The sequence below is a fragment of the Loxodonta africana genome, chromosome 16, assembly GCF_030014295.1.
Source record: "Loxodonta africana isolate mLoxAfr1 chromosome 16, mLoxAfr1.hap2, whole genome shotgun sequence".
In the NCBI taxonomy this organism is placed as follows: domain Eukaryota; kingdom Metazoa; phylum Chordata; class Mammalia; order Proboscidea; family Elephantidae; genus Loxodonta; species Loxodonta africana.
The window spans coordinates 42617979-42640357 of record NC_087357.1 but is presented as its reverse complement, the minus strand read 5'-3'; the positions used below and the strand labels follow the sequence as shown (position 1 = coordinate 42640357).

The window sequence follows — 22379 nt, the reverse complement described above, 5'->3', positions numbered from 1 at the left end:
TGCCATGAGACACTCTGTTGAGCTAGCCAGGTTTTCAACCTGGTGGTATTTCAATAGGGGTGACTTTGCTATCAGGGCCACAGACTTGGCTGCACCTGGTGTTGTATAAATCCACTGTGACATCCCTAGAGAACTGTACTGTGACATCCCTAGTCTTACACTAAACCACTGTAATAAAGGAAAAGGCTTGTCAAAATCTCACATGTTCTGCTTCATTCTGTCATTTTATTACCCAATTATCCATTACATTTTCCAGTCACTTTACATAACCAACCATTTTCATCGTTGTCACACTATTGTAAACCACATCAGCAAGTTAATACATAAAGCTTTGCATTTCAAAAAACTAGACACTTTAGTAACAATATTACAAAGGTTTTAGCTTCAAAAATAACTGAAAATGAAAAAAATAAACTTTTAAAGAATTAGCATCATAAAATTAATTTATTCCAAGTAAAAATACAAAATAATATTATGACATTGACCAGATATGAAAGTCCCTCCCAGAAACAACTCTATTAATGATTGAGAAAGCACTCCTTTAAAGAAAATACGAAATAAAATGAAAAATATGTAAATATGTTTAATTTTTTTCTTAGCAAAAAATCTTTCTAAAAATAACAATGAAAATTTGTCTCAGTACAAAGGCTACATTACTATTGAAAAAATACCAGCATGAAGAAAAGGTACATATTTGACAGTAGAAAAATGATTTCAGTGAATCACAATGTCTAAAGTTTGCAATGAAAATAAATCTGCAATAAAGATTTATGCCTTTTTTCTTGTCTTTTTTTTTCTATTTTTTATACAAACAGTACAAACAGTATTGCACATAACAACAAATAGTCGAGGTTAGGTTATAGCCTTCAAAAAATCGACTAGTTCAAGTGTCACGTCAAGGAAAGGCCACAACAGGACCTGTGTTACCCAGGGGCTTCCCAGTCAAGCTGCAGGTCAGAACACCTCTGTGTTTTAAAAAATAACTTTTTTTTTTTTTTTGAAGGACCCTCTCTTTTAATACAACATTAACAACTTGGGGGCACATTTATTTACAAAACAAAAGGGAACATGTTATAATTTAATAAACTAAAAAAGTTCTCTTTAAAAAAATACAAACAGAAGAATCTTTCACAATCCTGGTCAGTCGTGCACAATCAATGCTTGATTATAAATATACAAATTAAGGGAAAGTAGTTTCCACCATCTACTCACAACTTTCAGCACCAAATGGAGTTGATTTTGTGTAACCTATTCTTCATGACAATGCTTTTTTGCTTTCACTTTAGCTTTACACTGTACAGTCTTCCAGCTTTTTTTTTTAATCTCCTAGTATTGTTTTAGTACATGAAAGAGGGGTGCTTCTTTAAAAAGTTTTGCTTCTTTCACATAATTAGGTAGATTTCTGTAGGTTAGATATGATCTTTAATATTATAGTTATAAAGCTCTAGCTTCTTCATTTTCAAAAAACACAAATAAGCATGAAAAAAATAAAGTTACCCATCTGTTAAATCATTTTTCTTGCAGAATTAAATTAATATATATTTTTCTGAATAAACTTACTTAGAAAATATCATTTTCTTTCCTATATTTCAAAATTGAGGTATTGCAAAAGATCACGTCAGTCAGAAAGCATGCCTTTTTCCTTAAAAACAAACAAACAAAAATCTTCAGCCAACTTTTGAAAACTGTCTAGAATACAAAAAGTAGTGCATAACAAAATTTCTTATACAGATGAAAAAAACCACAAACACAGGAAAAACAAACAAACAAACAAACAGAAAACCACACCTGGGCTAGAAAAAAGCAGTATTACCAAAAAGCCCAGAGGTAACCTCAAAAGGGGAGAATTCTAATAATCATTTTTAATCCAGTAAAAAACTATTTTTTTTTCCTTTTTGAAAACAAACTATAGCTTGAGCGCTGGTAATTGCAACTAAACACTGGAGAAACATAACAAAAATAAGCAATAGTAACTTAAGACAGAACAAGGACATCACAGCACATAAAACAGCGACTTAAATCTACTCTGCAGTGTCATATCCAGTCAGATTGTCCCCAGAATTCCAAAACATAAGAAGATAAAAAAGGATTTACATATTCTCACAATCAGTGTGTGTGTTTATATATTACTATCTGTAGCCCAAGAGTGAATGCTAAAAAAATGTCCAGGGTAGTACTAGCAGGTCTGAATTCTATTCAAGCTTTACAGGATAAATCCAGGGAATTAAGTAGTTAATTTCTCACCTAGACAACCAGCTCTGCCCAGGCCATCTTATTTTGCACAGACATTTCTTTAGCATCACCATTATGCAACTTTCTTAAAAAGTGCCTAGTTTGTCAATCTGACAGCTTATCTCTATATACTGTATATATTCCTAGTGTTTGTAAGCTAAGATGAGCTCTTTGGTTTTCCGGACAAGATCTGAAGCTATGTAAAATGGTGCAAGCACTAGGAGATTGTAACTAAGAGCTCATGTGTTAGTTAATAATGTACCAGTTATGAACTGTCAAGTTCGTTAATGTCTGACACAGAGGCTTTAAACAGTTCAGTTTGATCACAGTTAAAGACATAATCACTTTACTATATAAAATAAATTGCACAATATATAACAGAGCACCGCAAAGTACTTCATCTACCATCCACAAATTTGCTTTAAGAATATCCTACACCTAGGTTTTACATTGGTTGTTATATAGGTCATTCTGTTATGGGCTCGTTCTAACTTCAGAAGCATTCCATTTATTGAGGCATGCCTTCCTCCAGTCAATTACCAATTTTTTGAATGAAAAAAAAAATCTTTAAAAAAAATGAGTATTTTATAGCTTATATAGCTTATATAGATTCTTAATTTGTGCATTGTGGGAAGGTTTTATACTAGACATTGGATATAAAATTTATTGCATGCAGCAACCTGATTAAGTAAACATGCAGTCAGAAATATCGACCTTCCATTGAAGCTTTCTGAAATCTATTCTGATCTCCTTTCGGCAGCTGACTCTATCCCTAAGTCACAAAAGTGTGTTGTTGGGTTTTTTTTTTTTAATTGATACCTTAGCCTGAATAGAGGATTATGGTATTAATAATACCATTTTAATAGCAGCAAAAGCTATTGCAGCATAAATTTACATAACACTAAAAGATCTAACCAAAATCCTCAGCAAAACAAAAATCAAACATGAAGGAAAAATAAAGATCCAGCTTATGAGGTATCCTTACAAGTCAAAATAGAGAGTAACTAAAGGCTTATTTTCGTTAAGGGTTATACTTACTCTAAATGACCTCCACTAATGATTGCTGAATTGTTGTGAAGTTTTTGCTACATCTGCCACCTACTCACGAGTTTTACCTTTGGTAAGTCTTCTCCTAGGGGCAACGCTCTAAGTTTCTGAAAATAAGTGCATGCTCCAGTTCAAAAACAATCAGAACAACAACAACACAACAACAAACGAAATAATCACAGAGATCAACCTGATGGCCGCTGATGAGAATGGCAGTCTACATACTGTCACTAGTGACAAGTCAGGTGTAAGGAATTAAGGTACCAAGCAGACAAAGGTGTGAATCAAAGTGCAAATCAGTACCGTTATACACTCTGCAGTTTTGCATTATACTGGACACTGAGTTCAGTAATATGACTGTAAATAATAATAATAAAAAGACCCATTTCTTCTTTAAAAATCGAGAACGAATGCACAGATTTCCAGAACACTGTAAGCCCTGAGGCAGTGCCCTCTCTTTTCCCTCCTTGTTATCTACTCCAGTACTTGTGGCTGGGTCTGCCCTGGGCTCAGCTCCAGCGGAAGGGGACGTGGCGAGGGCGATCGCCTCCCTCCTTCACCAGCGGTTTGTGGAACTCCCGCCCGGCGCGAGAATGTATGCTCGCCCAGCAGTATTCGCAGTAATACTGCAGACAGGTGACGTTGGCACAGAAGAACGGGGCAAACTTCCCACCACAGCGCGTGCCCTGGCACTCATCACACATCTGATCATCCAGCACGTATGGCTTCACTTCCACCTGGACCCAGAGAGGAAAGACAGGGAAAGTTTAGCACAGCTTCCTCATGTTTCTTCCTTTTGAGTCTACGGTATAACTTAACATCAGATGCTCTGAACTCTGCTAACATCTGACGGTAGTTGAGAGGATGGCTTTGGAATCAGCTCCTTGACTTACTATTTGTGTGATCTTAGGCACATTCTTAACTGCTCTCTGCCTGTTTGCTCATCTGTAAAACGGGTATAAATGTGTCATCTCAAAGGGTGCTGCTGAGGGTTAAGAGAGGTATAAAAAAAAGAGAGAGGTAGAGCGTGTAAAAGCACATGAGCTGAATCCTGAAGGCTGGGCAGCATCTGATAATGCAGGGTAAGGAGGAGGAGCATTTTAGGGAGATGAACCAGCAAAGACAAAGGTCCATAAACAGGAACAGGTAGGGACATAGTTGGGGAATGGTTTGACTGGAACCAGGCCTGAGGGTAAAAGTTACACTGAGGCTGGAAAGGGGCTGAAGGAAGCTACTGTGAGGCTTGGGACTTCAATGTTTTAATTAACAGGCTTTTTCAAAAGACTTAACATCCCAGTACTCTATACGAATGGACTGAAGGGAAAAGGGGAGACTAGTGAGATGTTAGAAAGCTACTATAACAATTGAGGATTTTTACTTTTTGGACTTCATTGCCTTAACTGAAAGGCCACCTTTCAATGCCACCAACCCTACACGACTGGAAGCTTCAATAGACAGACAACCTTTTATAATAGACAGACAACCTTTTATAATAGACAGACAACCTTTTATCATAGCCAGGGGTGGGTTAACCGGTAAATGAGGTAAGCACGGGCTTGACTGTGTTTACTTACTAATCTTAGCGCATGATTTCACATGTGTTTCACCGTATCAGAGATGTGGTGGCATTAGGGGGCATTTTACAATCTAAACAAAACAGAGCTATATGATGTGAAAACCAAAAGCAAAAAAGAAGAAAAGTTAACACAATTTCCCCCATATCCGCCTCCTGGAAACTCAAAAAAGAACATTATTAACATCAATTTTTTCATCTTGAATGTTAGGAGTTAGCATGAAGGTGAAAAGTCTGGCCCCTTCCCATGCCAACTTCTAGAGCCATTCGGGGGGTGGGGGAAAAGCACCCTTGTGGCCATGGAGACAAGGACCTGCACTTTATGGAGATGAGCTAACTTCCTGACAATTCAGGCTGCCTCTGGATGCCACTGGATGGTTCTAGCAGGGGTGAGTCAGGCTACACTGGCGGGGGGGTGGGGCGCAGGATAGGAAGCATGGGGTGTGCAGGGAAGGTGGGGACTGCCTAGAATCGGACACTATACTTTTCTGGTTCTTCTTCTTCCCTTCTGAAAGGCGCTATGTGGCCTCTCCCAGAATTTTACTCTAGCCATGAACTCTAGTCCACAGGTCCAAACTCCAGTCAGACATTTCTACTTGGAAGACCCACCTGGCAAGACCTGCATCAGCTTTTGGTTACCCAAGGGAAAACATCTTTACTCTGACTCTAGTCTCCCTTTCTCCTATCTCCTCCTCAACCTGACCAGTTAGTGAGTGGGCTTCAAAAGTCTCTCTCACATTCATCCTGGCACTGTAATTAAAATTGTAGTTGCCCTGGGGTTAATCTGGGTTCAAATTTAGACCCCACACACAGCTTTGTGACCTTAGGCAAGTTTCTCCGCCTCTCTGAGCCTGTTTCTTCATCTGTACATTGAGAGAAAATGAGTCCCTACCTTACAGCGTTCCTATGAAGATTAACGAGTTAAATCGCATAAAACACACAGACAGTGCCTGCATGCACTGAGTGTAGCTATTATTCCCACTGATTCTTCTCCAGTCCAGGCTATCATGGCCTCGAGAAAGGACATTTACAGTATCAATGGCCTCTGGACTAGTTACCAAGCATCCACCCATAAACATGTTGACATTTCAATGATCTGCCTTCACAATGTTCCTCTCCTAGTCAAAGCCACTGGGGTTCTCCACTTTCGATGGATTACATTCAGCTGCCTTAGCGTAATAGCGCACTCCCTCTCTCCTAAGACTCAAATAGGAGCCAGAGCCCCCAGGATTTGTTCCAACCTCTTTTCCAACTACTTCCCAACTCAAACTCTCTCTGGTCTTTATTTTTACTTGAACTTTTGTTCTATCGCAAATGCCCTCTTCCTTATTCTTTCCTTCAACCCCTCAAAAATTTCAGCTGTCCAATGATCATGGTTTCAGGGGACATCTAGGTCAATTGGCATAATAAAATCTATTAAGAAAACATTCTGCATCCCACTTTGGTAAGTGGTGTCTGGCATCTTAAATACTAGCAAGCAGCCATCTAAGGTGCATCAATTGGTCTCAACCCACCTGGAACAAAGGAGAATGAAGAACACCAAAGACACAAGGGAATTATGAGCCCAAGAGACAGAAAGGGCCACATAAACCAGAGACTCCATCAGCCTGAGACCAGAAGAACTAGATGGTACCCGGCTACAACGATGACTGCCCTGACAGGGAACACAAGAGAGAATCCCTGATGGAGCAGGAGAGCAATGTATCTAGACCTCAAATTTTTGTAAAAAGACCAGACTTAATGGTCTGACTAAGACTAGAAGGATCCGGAGGTCATGGTCCCAGACCTTCTGTTAGCCCAAGACAGGAACCATTCCCAAAGCAAATCTTCAGACAGGGTGTGGACTGGACTATAAGACAGAAAATGATAGTGGTAAGGAGTGAGCTTCTTGGCTCAAGTGGACACATGAGACTATGGGGGCAGCTCCTGTCTAGAGAGGAGATTAGAAGGCAGGGGGGGGGACAGAAGCTGGCTGAATGGACACGGGTAATACAGGGTGGAGAGGAGGAATGTGCTGTCTCATTAGGGGGAGAGCAACTAGGAGTACACAACAAGGTGTATATAAATTTTTATATGAGAGACTGACTTGATTTGTAAACTTTCACTTAAAGCACAATTAAAAAAAAATTTTATTTTCAGGCGTCCAATGAAGTCCAGCCTTTCTTTTCTTTCACAAGAAATTAGCCATTTTAAAGTGAACAATTCCGTGTACACTCAGTGTTGTGTAACTACCACGTCTATCTAGTTCCGGAACATATTCATTGCTCAAACGGAGAACTTGTACCCACTAGTCAGTTACTTCCCATTCCTTCTGCCCCAGGCCCTGGCAACCATCAGTCAGTTTTCTGTCTTTATGGGTTTACCTGTTCTGGGGAAACCCTGGTGGTGTGGTGGTTAAGTGCTACGGCTGCTAACCAAGAGGTCGGCAGTTCAAATCCGCCAGGCTCTCCTTGGAAACTCTACGGTACAGTTCTACTCTGTCCTGTACGGTCGCTATGAGTCGGAATTGACTAGATGGCAGTGGGTTTGTTTTTTTTTTGGTTTTGTTATACCATATGAATGGGATCACACAGTATGTGACCTTTTGTGTCTGGCTTCCTTCATAGCATAACGTTGCAAGGTTCATCCACAGCATACCATGTATCTATATCTTGTTCCTTTTTATGGCTAAATAATATTTCACTGTATGTTGCTATGGATTAAATTTTGTCCTCCAAAAAGATATGCTGTGCATGTGATCTGCTTTGGGGAAATAGGGTCTTCTATGTAGCCCAAACCGGGTCAGTGAGCAATTCCCGAACTTGGATTAGGAAATCCCAGAACCCGGATCAGCAAACCCCAGGACTCGGATTGGCAGAACCCGGAATTTAGATCGGAAAGTCCCGGAGCACGGAGTCCGGATCGCGACACCGCCGGACGGGACGGAGCGATGTCGGGTCGTGGCGCGGGCGGGCTCCCGCTGCCCCCGCTGAGCCCCGGCGGCAGCACCGTGGCCGCGGCCCTGGGGGCGCCACCTCCCCCCGCGGGATCCGGCATGCTGCCCGGACCGGCGCTCAGGGGACCAGGGCCGGCTGGAGGCGTGGGGGGCCCCGCGGCCGCCGCCTTCCGCCCCATGGGGATAAGTTAATGAGGTCATACCCAAGTAGGGTGGGTCCTAATCCCTTCTGAGCCAGGAAGAATGGTTATGTGCCAGACAGTTGCAAGCCAAGAAATGCCCAGGGCTACTAGAAGCTAGAAGGGACAAGGAAGGATCTTCTCTTAGAGCAGACAGAAAGATAGCGTGGTCCTGATGACACACTGAATTTTTATTCCTAGCCTCCAAGGAGCCTTAGTGGTACAGGGGTTAGGTCAGCAGTTTGAATCCACCAGCCTCTCCATAAAGATTTACAGCCTTGGAAACCCTATGGGGCAGTTCTACTCTGTCCTATAATAGGGTCACTTATGAGTCAGATCAACTCGACAGCAATGGGTTTTTCTGGGTTAGTCTCTAAAACGGTGAAATAATCAATTTCTGTTTTTTAAAGCCACTCACTTGTGGTATTTTGTTATGGCAGCTGTAGAAAACTAAGAGAGGGCATTGGTGGTTCAGTGGCAGAATTTATGCCTTCCATGCAGGAGGCCTAAGTTTAATTCCTAGCCAATCCCCCAAGACCCCCCATGCACAGCCACCACTTGTCTGTCAATGAAGGCTTGTGTGTTGCTATGATGCAGGATGGGTTTCAGCAGAGCTTCTAGACTAAGATGAACTAGGAAGAAAGGCCTGGTGATCTACTTCCAAAAATCGGCCAATGAAAACCCTATTGATCACAATGGTTCAATTGCAACTGATCATGGGGATGTCACAGAACTGGGCAGCATTTCATTCCGTTGTGCACGGGGTTGCCATTAGTCGAGGGACAATTGGTCAGCAGCTAATAAAAACAAGAAACTAAGACATAGGTATTAACCACAATCCTTGAATGACATTTGGGTTATTTCTGCCTTTTGGCTATTATAAATAGTGCTGCTAGGCACATTTGCGTACAAGCATTTGTTTATCTGTTTTCAACTCCTTTGGGTACATACCTAGGGAAGAATTGCTGGGGATATGGTAATTCCATGTTTAACTTTCTGAGAAACCATCAAACTGTTTTCCATAGCAGCTGAACCACTTAACTTTCCCACCAACAATGTACAAGGGTTCCAATTTCTTAACATCTTTACCAACATTTTTTATCTTCCATTTTTTTTTAATTACAGCTGTCCTAGTGGGTGTAAACTAATACCTCATTATGGTTTTGATTTCCATTTCCCTAATGACTAATGATGTTGAGCATCTTTTCATGTGCATGTTCACTATCTGTATATCTTCTTTGGTGAAATGTCTGTTCAAGTCTTTTCTCATTTTTAACTGGATTGTCTTTTAGTTGTTGAGTTGTAAGAGCTCTTTATATATTCTGGATACCAGACCATTATCAAATATGTGATTGCAAATATTTTCTCCCCCCCTGTGGGATGTATTTTCACTTTCCAAATAATGTCATTGATGAAGTCCAATTTATCTATTTTTTCTTATGTTGCTTGTGCTTTTGGTATCATATCAAAGACTCCACTGCTAAATTCAAGGTCTTAAAGATTTAGCTCTATGGTTCCTAAGAGTTTTATAGCTTTGGCTCTTATATTTAAGTCACTGATCCATTTTGAGTAATATTGATAGATGGTGTAAAGTAAGGTTCAACTTCATTCTTTTGCACATGGATATTCAGTTATCCCAACACCCTTTGTTGAAGAGGCTCTTCTTTCCCCATTAAGTGGTCTTTGCACCCCTGTCGAAAATCAATTAGAGGCCTAGTCTTTCTTAACTATTTCAGTTCCATAGGCATCTATTTCTTCCTCTTTTAAACTTTTTATAAAAACGATTTCATATCACTCATCTGGCTTTTCTTATCTGTGGACCTGCCTTTGATGACATCTTCCCTTACTTGCAAGCAATCTGAGGACAGAGTCCAGGAGCAAAGCAATACAGTGGGGAAGAATGTGGTCTGCAGAGATTGGTAGACTCCTGGGGGAAAGCTATAAAGCTTGTGAGAGTATATCTAACCTGGCCTCATTTTCCTGTCCCTAAAATGCCAAGAAGGAGCCAAAAATGGTGGAATGAATCTTCTCTGCCCTGAGGCAGGGGGACTACTGGTAGAGGCAGGACACGCAGGGAACTGGCTGCAGCCTGCTCTTCCACCTCCAGCCCACGGGCTGAGGATGGCTTTACTTCCACCACCAGGCAGACACCTACATGCAGGGTACTCCAGCAATTGGATCTGAGCCCCAATAAGCCTAGAAAAGGGGATCCAGCAGTTACAGAGAGAATCATTCTGAAAAATCAGAACTCACACCCAGCAAAAGAAAGCTGCTGGAGGAGACAGACAATAACACTTTATAACATAAATGTACAACGATAAAACAAAGAAATTCAAGTCCATTACAAGAGACTTTCTGGTAATAAAAAAATTACTTCTGTTTAGATGTGAAAATGGTATTGTGGTTATATTTTTTGTTGTTTTCCAGTTTTGTTTTTAAGAACTTCTTTATTTAAATGAATTATTTATAGATAAAAATGTATCTGAGATCTACTTCAAAATAACCTAGGGTGGGAGTGGGAAAGTGGGTAGAGGTGTAGAGGAACAAGATTGGTTGATAATTGTTGAAACTGGATGATGGGGGTTCATTATACTATTTTCTATACTTTTATATATATTTGAAATATTTTATGATTACAAGTTAAAAACTGAAACCACAACTTTTTGACTAAATGAGTTAGTAGATGAATTGAAAAAAGGATGGCCACTGTTGAGATCGAATTTAGTGGCACAGAAGATCATGTAGTAGAAATATGTCAAAACTCTGGAAAGAAATAATTTTTATAAAGAAAAAGAAAAAATGAGAGGAAAGATAAAAAATTTATGGAATAAATCTAGGAGAGACTAATATATGAATAATAGGAGCTCCAAAAGAAGAAAAAGAAACAAGGAGGAAAAGTAATGAGCTGACAAGAGTCCTGAGACTGATAAGGAAAAACACTACCAGGCATATCCTGGTAAAATCACTGGTTAAAATTTCTAAACTCTAAAGATAAAATGTTACATGCTTCCAAGTGAAAAGACCTAGCTACTACTTCCTACAAAGCAAAATCAGAAGAAGACTGGCAACAGGCTTTTCATCTGCAACAATGGAAGGCAGAACACTGAGGAATACTATCTACTAGGCCAAGAGAAAAAGTGATCCCCCCAAAATCCTGTATCTTTAGTTAAGATATCATTTATACGTCAAAAGACTTCTTAAGAAAACTACTAGCTTTATACTATTCTAGTAATAAAAACAGAGAAAATATTCTATTCACAATTGTGACAAAATTCATAAATTACTCAGAATTAACTGAACCATAAAGATACAGGACTTACATGAAGGAAGGCCTAAATATAAGAAAGAAACCAACCTTAAAAAACAAAAACAAAAAAACCCCACCAACTAGGCTTATATATACAATTTAAGGACAGGGAAGACTGTCTTAATAAGGACTAGAAATTAAGAAGCTTCAGAAGGCAATACATACATTAAAACCTGTTGCCATCAAGTTGATTCCGACTCATAGTGACCCTATAGTAGACTAAATATATATTAAATAGCAAAAGATACCATGAGAAAAGTCAGTGGACAAACGATAGACTTGGAAAAAAATATTTTCAATGCAGACTATTACTTATACTGTGCAAAGAACTCTTAAAACTTGGCAAGAAAAAGACATACAACACAGTGGAAAAATGGGTAGAGAATATGCACAGGCAGCTCTATCTGAGCGGCAGGGGGAGGGAGAGATGGTTCACAAGTGGAGAGGAGTTGCCGGCCTGAATCTCTGGGAAGCCTCAGGAAGAAACAGCCAGCTGCGCAGCCTACTCACACCTCTGGAGGCAGAGAAGAACAGCGCTCTCAGCAAAAGCTAAGTACTTGTGTATATTTTACCATGTCCCCAGCCCCCAAGCAGGCTTCAGTGGCTGTCGATTTCCCTGGGCCTGAGATAGGTCCTGCTGCACGCCCTGAGCCATTCTCCCAGCCTTGGAGAAGAGTTAACACCACTACTACTAAAGGTTATTTCAGAGAATAGAAAAGGATGGAATACTCCCAAACTCATTCTATGAAGCCAGCATATCCCTGATACCAAAACCAGGTAAAGACACCACAAAAAAAGAATATTACAGACCTATATCCCTCATGAATTTAGATGCAAAAAATCCTCAACAAAATTCTAGCCAATAGAATTCAACAACATATCAAAAAAAATAATTCACCATGACCAAGTGGGATTCATACCAGGTATACAGGATGGTTCAACATTAGAAAAACAATTAATGTAATCCATCATATAAGTAAAACAAAAGACGAGAGCCACATGATCTTATCAACTGATGCAGAAAAGGCATTTGACAAAGCTGAACACCCATTCATGATAAAAACTCTCAGCAAAATAGGAATAGAAGGAAAACTCCTCAACATAATAAAGGACATTTATACAGCCAACATCAACCTAAATGGAGAGAGTCTAAAAGCATTCTCCTTGAGACTGGGAACCAGAGAAGGATGCCCTTTATCACCACTCTAATTCAATATTGTGCTGGAGGTCCTAGCCAGAGCAATTAGGCTAGATAAAGAAAGAAAGGGCATCCAAATTGGTAAGGAAGAAGTAGAAGTATCTCTATTTGCAGATGACATGATCTTATACACAGAAAACCCTAAAGAATCATCAAGAAAACTACTAAAACTACTAGAAGAGTTCAGCAGAGGATCAGGATACAAGATAAACATACAAAAATCAACTGGATTCCTCTACACCAACAAAAAGAGCATTGAAAAGGAAATCACCAAATCAATACCATTTACAGTAGCCCCCAAGAAGATAAAGTATCAACTGGAGTCCTCTACACCAACAAAAAGAACGTTGAAGAGGAATCACCAAATCAATACCATTTACAGTAGCACCCAAGAAGATAAAATACTCAGGAATAAATCTTACCAGAGACGTAAAAGACCTAACACAAAGAAAACTACAAGACACTACTGCAAAAAACCAAAAGGGATGTACAGAAGTGGAAAAACATACTTTGCTCATGGATAGGAAGACTTAACATCACAAAAATGTCTATTCTACCAAAAGCGATCTATAGATACAATGTGATTTTGATCCAAATTCCAATGACATTTTTTAATGAGATGGAAAAACAAATCACCAACTTCATATGGAAGGGAAAGAGGCCCTGGATAAGTAAAGAGTTACTGAAAAAGAAGAACAACATGGGAGGCCTCACTCTACCTGATTTTAGAGCCTATTATATTGCCACAGAATCAAAACAGCCTGGTACTGGTACAACAACAGATACATAGACCAACGGAACAGAATTGAGAACCCAGACATAAATCTATCCACATATGAGCAGCTGATATTTGACAAAGGCCCAAAGTCAGTTAAATGGGGAAAAGACACTCTCTTTAACAAATGGTTCTAGCATAACTGGATATCCATCTGCAAAAAAATGAAACAAGACCCATACCTCATACCATGCACAAAAATGAAGTCAAAATGGATCCAAGACCTAAATATAAAATCAAAAAGACCATAGAAGAAAAAATAGGTACAATGCTAGTAAAAAAAAAAAGGAGCCTTAAAACACGACATAAACAGTATACGAAACATTACTTAAATGCAGAAGCGAAACTAGGTAACTGGGAGCTCGCAAAAATTAAACACCTATGCTCATCCAAAGACTTGAGCAAAAGAGTAAAAAGATTACCTACGGAGTGGGAAAAAGTTTTTAGCTGTGACATTTCTGATCAGCATCCGAGCTCTGAAATTTACATGATACTGCAAAAACTCAACTACAAAAAGACAACCCAATTAAAAAATGGGCAAAGGATATGAACAGGCACTTCACTAAAGAAGACAGTCAGGTAGCTAACAGATAACATGAAGAAATGCTCATGATCATTACGCATTACAGAAATGCAAGTCAAAACCACAATGAGATTCCATCTCATTCCAACAAGGCTGACATTAATCCAAGAAACACAAAATAATAAATGTTGGAGAGGTTGTGGAGAGACTGGAACGCTCATACACTGCTGGTGGGCATGTAAAATGGTACGACCACTCTGGAAATCCATTTGGTGCTCCCTTAAAAAGCTAGAAATAGAACTACCATACGATCCTGCAATCCCACTCCTTGGAATATATCCTAGAGAAATATGAGCCTTTACATGAACAGATATATGCACACCCATGTTCACTGCAGCACTGTTTACAACAGCAAAAAGAATGGAAGCAACCAAGGTGCCCATCAACGGATGAATGGATAAATAAATTATGGTATATTTGCACAATGGAATACTATGCATTGATAAAGAACAATGAGGAATTTGTTAAATATTTCATAACATGGAGGAATCTGGAAGGCCTTATGCTGAGTGAAATTAGTCAGCTGCAAAAGGACAAATATCAAATGAGATCATTATTATAAGAACTCGAAAAATAGTTTAAACAGAAGAAAATATTATTTTGTGATTATGAAAGCAGGGAGGGAGGGAGGGAGTGAGAAGGGTTTTCACTAATTAGATAGTAGATAAGAAGCATTTTAGGTGAAGGGAAAGACAACACACGATACAGGAGAGGTCAGCACAACTGGACTAAACCAAAGGCAAAGAGATTTCCTGAATAAACTGAATGCTTCGAAGGCCAGTATAGCAGGGGTGGAGTTTGGGGACCATGGTTTCAGGGGACATCTAAGTCAACTGGCATAATAAAATCTATTTAGAAAACATTCTGCATCCCACTTTGAAGAGTGGCGTCTAGGGTCTTAAATACTAGCAAGCAGCCATCTAAGATGCATCAATTGGTCTCAACCCACCTGGATCAAGGGAGAATGAAGAACACCAAGGACACAAGGCGATTTATGAGCCCAAGAGACAGAAAGAGCCACATGAACCAGTGACTACATCATCCTGAGACCAGAAGAACTAGATGGTACCTGGCTACAACCGATGACTGCCCTGACAGGGAACACAACAGAGAACCCCTGAGGGAGCAGTGGGATGCAGACCCCACATTCTCGTAAGACCAGACTTAATGGTCTGACTGAGACTAGAAGGACCCTGGAGGTCATGGTCCCCAGACCTTCTGTTAACCCAAGATAGGAACCATTCCCAAAGCCAACTCTTCAGACAGGGATTGGACTGGACTATGGGATAGAAAATGATACTGGTGAAGAGTGAGCTTCTTGGATCAAATAGACATATGAGGCTATGTGGGCATCTCCTCTCTGGAGGGGAGATGACAGGGCAAGGCGGGGGGGGGGTCAGAAGCTGGCCGAATGGACAGGAAAATAGAGTGGAGTGAAGGAGTATGTTGTCTCACTAGGGGGAGAGCAACTAGGAGTATATAGCAAGGCGCGTATAAATTTTTGTACAAGAGAGTGACTTGACTTGTAAACTTTCACTTAAAGCACAATAAAAATTAAAAAAAAAAAATACATATACTCTTTGACCTAATAATCCCACTGTTGATTGTTACTGCTGTTGTAATCTGAACGCTTGGAAATATAACACCATATGTGAGGACACATGTAAAGCATTGTAGAATTGTCCATATCAAAAACAAACCCGTTGCCATCAATTCCAACTCACAGCAACCCTATAGGACACGGCAGAATTGCCCCACAGGATTTCCAAGGCTGTAATCTTTATGAAAGCAGACTGCCACATCTTTCCCCCGTGTAGTGGCTGATGTGTTCGAACAGTCGACCTTTTGGTTAGCAGCCGCATGCTTAACCACTGTGCCACCAGGGCTCCTTTAGAATTGTCCTTGGCAGCAAAAAACTAGAAATAAAGCAAGCGTTCACCTATAGGGGAATGGTTAAATAAAGTGTGGTACATCTACCCATACGGTATCATGCAGTTGCTAAAAAGACTGAGTTAGTACTCCACCAGTTGACTGGAAAAACTTTCCACAACATAGGGATGTTAAGATCAAGTGATAGGACTGTTCTGTTGAACAAAACATTTGGGCTGACATTTGGAAATGCAATATGAATAAAACTGCATCTTCTATCTATTCAGTTTCCAGCCAGCTTGATAACAACGTTTCTTACCAGTTAAGGGGTGTTATGGATTGAATTGTGCCCCCCCCAAAATTACAAGCTGTAAATCCTCTCCCCGATGTCTGTTGATGTGATCCTCTTTGGGAATAGGGGTTTCTTTGTTATGTTAATAAGACCATGTTAGTGTAGAGTGAGTGTGTTTTAAACTAATCACTTTTTGAGTTATAAAGGAGCAGATCAGACAGTTAGGGGAAGATAGATGCCAGGCTACATGAATATCACCAAGCAACTGAGGAACAGAAACTGAAAAGAGACAAGGACTTTCCCCCAGAATCAAGAGAAAGAACTTTCTCCTAAAGCCAGGGCCCCGAATTCAGACTTTTAGCCTCCTAAACCGTGTGAAAATAAACTTCTATTCGGTAAAGCCACCCACTTGTGGTATTTCGGTTATAGCAGCCCTAGAGAACTGAGACAAGGGTTTTTGAAGAATCCCATCAGAAGAAGTCATGAAGATCTGTCAGGATCGCTCTAGGCCAGAGGCACACAGCAATGACTTAGTTAATCAGCTTCCTTAGGGAATACCATTCCTCATAAGTTAGTTTTTCAGAGAGCACTTTTCTTGTCTGGTGCCACAGTATCTTGAATTTTGATGTTTTTTTGATGGAAACTTTTCCTAAAATGTAGTATTCACCTGGCCTTCTTTTAAGCAGGAGATATTACGAATGTTCTTTCTATTAGTACCAAGTAAACAGCGCAAAAGACAGTTTTCACTTTTTCAACTACCCCCTTCAATATCTGGCTATTAGCTATCACTCCTAATACACCTTCTACCCATCCTTTATAAGTTTGTGGCTTCTAATCATTTTCCTTTGGACTAGGAAGCTAGATAATCAAGTTTGCTAAGAGCTATCCATTAAATATCAGCCAATAAGGCTCTGAGTAAACCCAGAAACACAAAGGATGTGACGTTTGGACTGCTGCTTTGCTCCTAGAGGCCTTTCCCGAAAACTTACAATGGGCTGCCTTGCAGGTGGTGAGTGGGGCTATTACAGCAAAGCTGCACTCAGCACCTACATGTAAGGTATTGATCCAGTGAGTAGATAAGATACATGCAATGACTCAAAATTACCCACAAACCCAGATGTGCAAGTCAGTTACTACAACCTCTCAAAGTGCAACAGTCAAGTTTCCTCTGACGATTCAAATTGACAAAAGACAAGTAGTTCCATGAGGGACACTGTGTTTAGGTGGTCCCAGAATAAAGAACGGTGATAATTTTGCTCAATGGATTCACTCATTCAGCTGATATTTATGCGGTGCTTATTCCTTGCCAGACACCATATTAAAAACTAGAAACAAGATACAGCGCTTCCCTCAAATAATTTATGACCTATCAGAGAATCTCTTAAGCTTCAGGCATTCCCAAATCATCTGTGACTTTTCCTGCCATATCCCCATGCCATCTGTACTATTCTTTGATATTTTAATTGACTAGCAAAATCATTTCTATTTTCCATATTATACAAATATGTAACTATTAAAATAAAAATGGTTTTTCTGTTAACCATCTAACTTACCTGGAATATCACTAAGCTATGACACTTGTGAGACAGATGTAGTGGGACCACACTGCTGATCTATACTACCATTAAAGTCCAAGTCCTATGTAGGGCTGGTCATATCTCCAAGCTGACCTCTGCCTTACAGGGACTTGTGGACACAGGATATGAGATACCTACCTACAAAGAGACATCTGGATTCATGCCAACACACCTAATGGAGGTGAGCATGCTCAAGAAAGTGGAACAATACATGTAATTTACTGATGGGCTGGTAACCATTAAGGATAAGGAGGACTGATGTGGAGCTTTGGACAAGTGTCTATTAGAATGACATAAACAAAGCGAAAACTATACTTAAACCTATCTCAATGCTGACAATGTTTTGCTCATAAGAAGCTCAAGAAAATATTTCTGTATGTAGTCATTTTGATACCAGTCAACAAACTGACCCCTATTATGTAAGTAAAGTGATGACTAAATAGCTCTTGGTAGCAGAGAGGAGATACTAGGGAGACTATAAACTATTCACAGGTCCAGAATTCCCTCTCCTTGAATCTGATCAGTCATGATAATGAAAAGGAAAGCATTGGCCAAGGTCAGGTTCAGTTTGAATTATGTGCTGAAGGTCATACCAAAAACAGCTAAAGACTGGCCCCTGCTGCAGCATGCCCTTTGGAGACAGGAACAACCAAATTAAGTCAGTCATATAGCTAGCCCTTCCAGAACAGGTAAAGCATGTTTGCAGGTACCTGGAAGCCAACTAGAAGCCAGAATTTCATATAATGGAGTTTGTGTGGACATGATAAAGAGGCCAAATGAAGAGGCAGAAGTTAATGAGGATAAACGTAAGCACTTGCACCTGGGCACAAAAAATTGACAGCACAAATACAAGGAAGATGTAGCCAAACAGCAGAACATGCAGGCAAAACTTTAACTCAAAGAGTTAGGAAGAGGTGGCTGACAAAAGAACAAACCTAATCCAACGATTTGTACAGGCCACAGGAAGGAAAATAGGATGAACTGGGTGTGAAAGGCAGAAGAGAAGATGCGCAGAATCCCCACACTTTACCTGACGGAAGAGAAAAACACACAGGCATCTCTGTGCTTAAGAGAAATAAATCCAGCAGAGGCCCTTCTCCTGGCTTCAAGAGAGGGACTCTCATAGTCACACTGGGAGGTGGGGTGAGCCACTGAATACTAGGGTTTGAGGTAGTACCCTTGGTCTTTTCTCAGGATGCCCAAAGATCCAGGCCAAATGTTGTGAGGGCTTGTGTCGATGTCAAGCTTCATCACCAGAGGCATCATATTTAGATCAAAGGAAGGGGATAATCAGCTCTCCTCCAGGTGAGAAACCTGAGCTGATTTTTCATTCTGAGTACTATACTTTTGAAGGATATGATACTGTCAGAGGAACCCGATTCACCTGGAGGTTGTACATGATGCTGAAGGAAGCTGTAATTCTCAATAGAGACATCTATAATATGACCACAAACCTCCACAGCACTTCCAGAACTAGAAGCAGAACCTCCAGCCAGAGGCTGCCCACCAGTCACTTCAGCCAAATCCACAAACTATGAAGCTTTAAAGTCAAATCATATGAGATAATTAACAATGGATCAAAGCTCTTTATATATATACATGCACACACATACATACACACATATACTATGTAATAGCTAGGAAAACAGGTGCACTGACAACTTGAAGTTTTAAAACTAGTTAAGGAACAAAAAAACCAAAACCAAACCCATTGACATCAAGTCGATTCTGACTCATAGTGACCCTACAGGGCAGAGTAGAACCACCCCATAGGATTTCCAAGGAGCAGTTGGTGGATTCAAACTGCCAGCCTTTTGGTTAGCAGCCGAGCTCTTAACCACTGTGCCACCAGGGCTCCAGTTAAGGGACAAGTGGTTAAAAAATTAAGGGTTAGGTACAGGTGTCCCTGTTTCCAGATTTGGCCCCATTATCACTGCTGGCTCAACCACTGTTATGTCCTTATCAGCAAGTCAGCTGAATTCCTGAGTGACATGGTAAGGTCACTGCTACCTGTAATTCAAATCCAGTGAGCACCATCAGCTAGTGGCTCCAGTGAGAGCCTGGCATTCCATGCAAGAGCCCTGGCTCTATCATCTGGAGCAATATGGCTTCCTGGAAAACCCTTTTTATTTGGTGTGCTCAAAGCTTTTAAATATAACATGTTCCTAATTTTCTTGGCATGTGTCACAGAGTATACCTACCCAGGCCTAAACGCCACAGTAACCTCATTAATGTTCCCATCAAACACGGCGCCTTTCCAGTGGCCAAAGCAGGTTCTTCACTGGCAGGCAGCACTAAGAATGTTCAAACATCAATTTTTAGTTTTTCAAATGACTATGAGTGGGAATCCCACTGTTTGGAAAGCAGATGACAGATGCCTAGAAAATTAAAGTAGCAATGTGAAAACAGCTTTTCCTTAGCAACAAAGTTATTGACAACCTTCCAGATACAGCAAATTCAGTTATTAATCTTAGAAGCAATCTGGGGTAAATTAAGAAAAAACTGTAGGTGGAAACAACTGGATTTTATGTTTTCTTTTTACCTTACAAAGGATAGGATTTACCATTTTTCATGTTTTCAAGTGCTAAGAAATGAAAGGTTTTAAAATTCCCCTGTGTCTTTCCCACAGTTGAATTATGCTTACAATACATGGCAGGGCTTCCATGCTAATGTCTCTGCCATGTGTTTATATTCTAGAGTGCACAGAGATCTGTGAGTGCTCTGCTTGGCCTTTTTTATGGAACACAGAAGGGTCAGCTGACAGTATCCTGCCCAGTCCACAGACCTCTAGCCTGGTTACCTTCCATGCCGCTTGGGAATGGGGCTTGAGGTGTGGGTATAAATCAGCCCTGAACAAGGTTCTAGTTGCATAAAAGTGTATCATCTGGAGAACAAAGGACAAGAAAATCATAGAAAATCTGTAGAATTCATAATTGCCATGGCATCACCCCCTCAGGGTGCAGAGGTGCAGATAAGGGCTTTATCCATTAACTGGCTATGTCACAACATTGCAGGCCTCAGTTTCCCTGCCCATATGAGAAGTTTGGGTCAATTTGTCCAAGTTAGAATAAGCATTCACCAAGAAATTACTAACTGATACCACCTGACTTCTGGGTTAGAGCGCATGAATATCCTATGAGATAATTACTTAGAAAAATGGTGATGCTCTTTTTCCCATTATTTATCTCATAACCTCTATACTCAAACATAAGAAAAAAACAAAAAACACTTCAGTCACTCCAGAGGGTTTTCATATTAAGAATGATCATAATCCCAAGGGAAAAGACATAAAAAGACAGGACAAGAGAGATTAGGGGTCCAGGCTAGGAAGGAAAGAACAGATGAAAAGGAATATCTTTCAGAGAAGAGGATTATCTTTCTTTCTTTAGATGACCCAAACTTCATTAAAAAAATATTTCTAGTCAAAAGCTCTGGGACTCCAGAGCTTCAAAATAAGCCCAAGTAGGATTAGTTCAGAGGATATTTGAACTCGCTCTTAGGAGTTGCTTCCTTTCAAAGGGTCACGTCAAACATGGTTATAGCTACAGCTGGGAAGATTTCAAGCGAGATCAGGCAAGGACCAGTAACAACAGCAAGATAAAAGCTGGGTTATGAATGTTCCAGACTAAGGTTAGGAGCAGAAATAGTCTGGAAACAGGTCATCAGAGCTCTCATTTCTTTTGCTATTGAGTCTTCTTATGTATTCCACCTGTGGCCAGGGACAAAGAGTACTATTATCAGACTTCTGTTAATATGATTACTGGGTCATTTTAATCCTCATGCAGCTAAAAACATAAAGCCTTTGATAGTCTTTAGCTAAAAGTCAGGTCCAACAGGTTTCCAGTGAACAGAGAAGATTAAACACATGAAGTACTCAAGTGTTTGCAAAGAAAGATGCAATGGATAAAATCTCATTAAATCAAAATGGGTTTATTCTAAATAGCATCCATTCAAAGCAAATATGTGCTATGGCTTAGCTATTACAATGTTCTTTAAATAGTTAGCCCCAAATCAGCTAATTAAAAGTCAGTCTGTCTGGTTCTCTGCATCAAACTAAAACAGAGTCAAGAAAACATTATTTATCAATGGTATATTGATTTTAAAACTATTTTTTCTCTTATGTAGACAGTGATATTTAATAAAGATGCAACAGTCTCAAATAATCAAAAGACAAAGGCCTACATAAATACTGAAGGAATCAGCCGCACCTTCAATGCCCCTTACTACCATCATGGATACATAGTTGCTGTCACCCTGCCTCAAACCAAATTCTCTGTGGATAGAAAATATATGGTGTGTGGGGCACATTTGGGAAGAAAGGACTGAGGAAGAAGTTAGAGAAAAAATAATCAACTGCCTATATAGAGTGTGGAAACCCTGGTGGCATAGTGGTCAAGTGCTATGGCTGCTAACCAAAGGGTTGGCAGTTCGAATCCGCCAGGCGCTCCTTGGAAACTCTATGGGGCAGTTCTACTCTGTCCTATAGGGTTGCTACGAGTTGGAATCAACTCAACGGCACTGGGTTTGGTTTTTTGGTTACATAGCTTGTAAATCTGAGCATGAAAGATGAAAACAGCGTTTTCCCAACTGGGTTCCCTGGAACATTATTCCCAAGAGGTGGTACATTTTAGAAAAGTTCCATGATCAAATATATTTGAGAAAATTTGCATATTGTATCCTTTTTGGGTCTTCACAATGAACATTGGTAAATAACAGGTTTGAAGAAGTCCCAGGATAAACCAGTTTCTTTAAGCAAGCATTTTCAAACCCATCTGACGCAGAACAAGTATTTCTGTAAAAATAGATATTAAA

At 40.0% G+C, this 22379-nt stretch overlaps 1 protein-coding gene across 6 annotated transcripts in view; it reads right to left on the bottom strand.

Annotated features, from left to right (window-relative positions):
- Positions 1–205: 205 nt before the first annotated feature.
- The window catches only part of CPEB3 (cytoplasmic polyadenylation element binding protein 3), a 218800-nt gene continuing 196626 nt past the window's right edge, over positions 206–22379 (bottom strand). For all 6 annotated transcript variants that reach the window (XM_023546925.2, XM_064269571.1, XM_064269572.1 and 3 more), the window contains one exon: positions 206–4016. In XM_023546925.2, coding sequence (XP_023402693.1) covers positions 3789–4016 — 228 coding nt within the window. In that variant the 3' untranslated portion in view covers positions 206–3788. The remainder of the gene's footprint in view (positions 4017–22379) is intronic.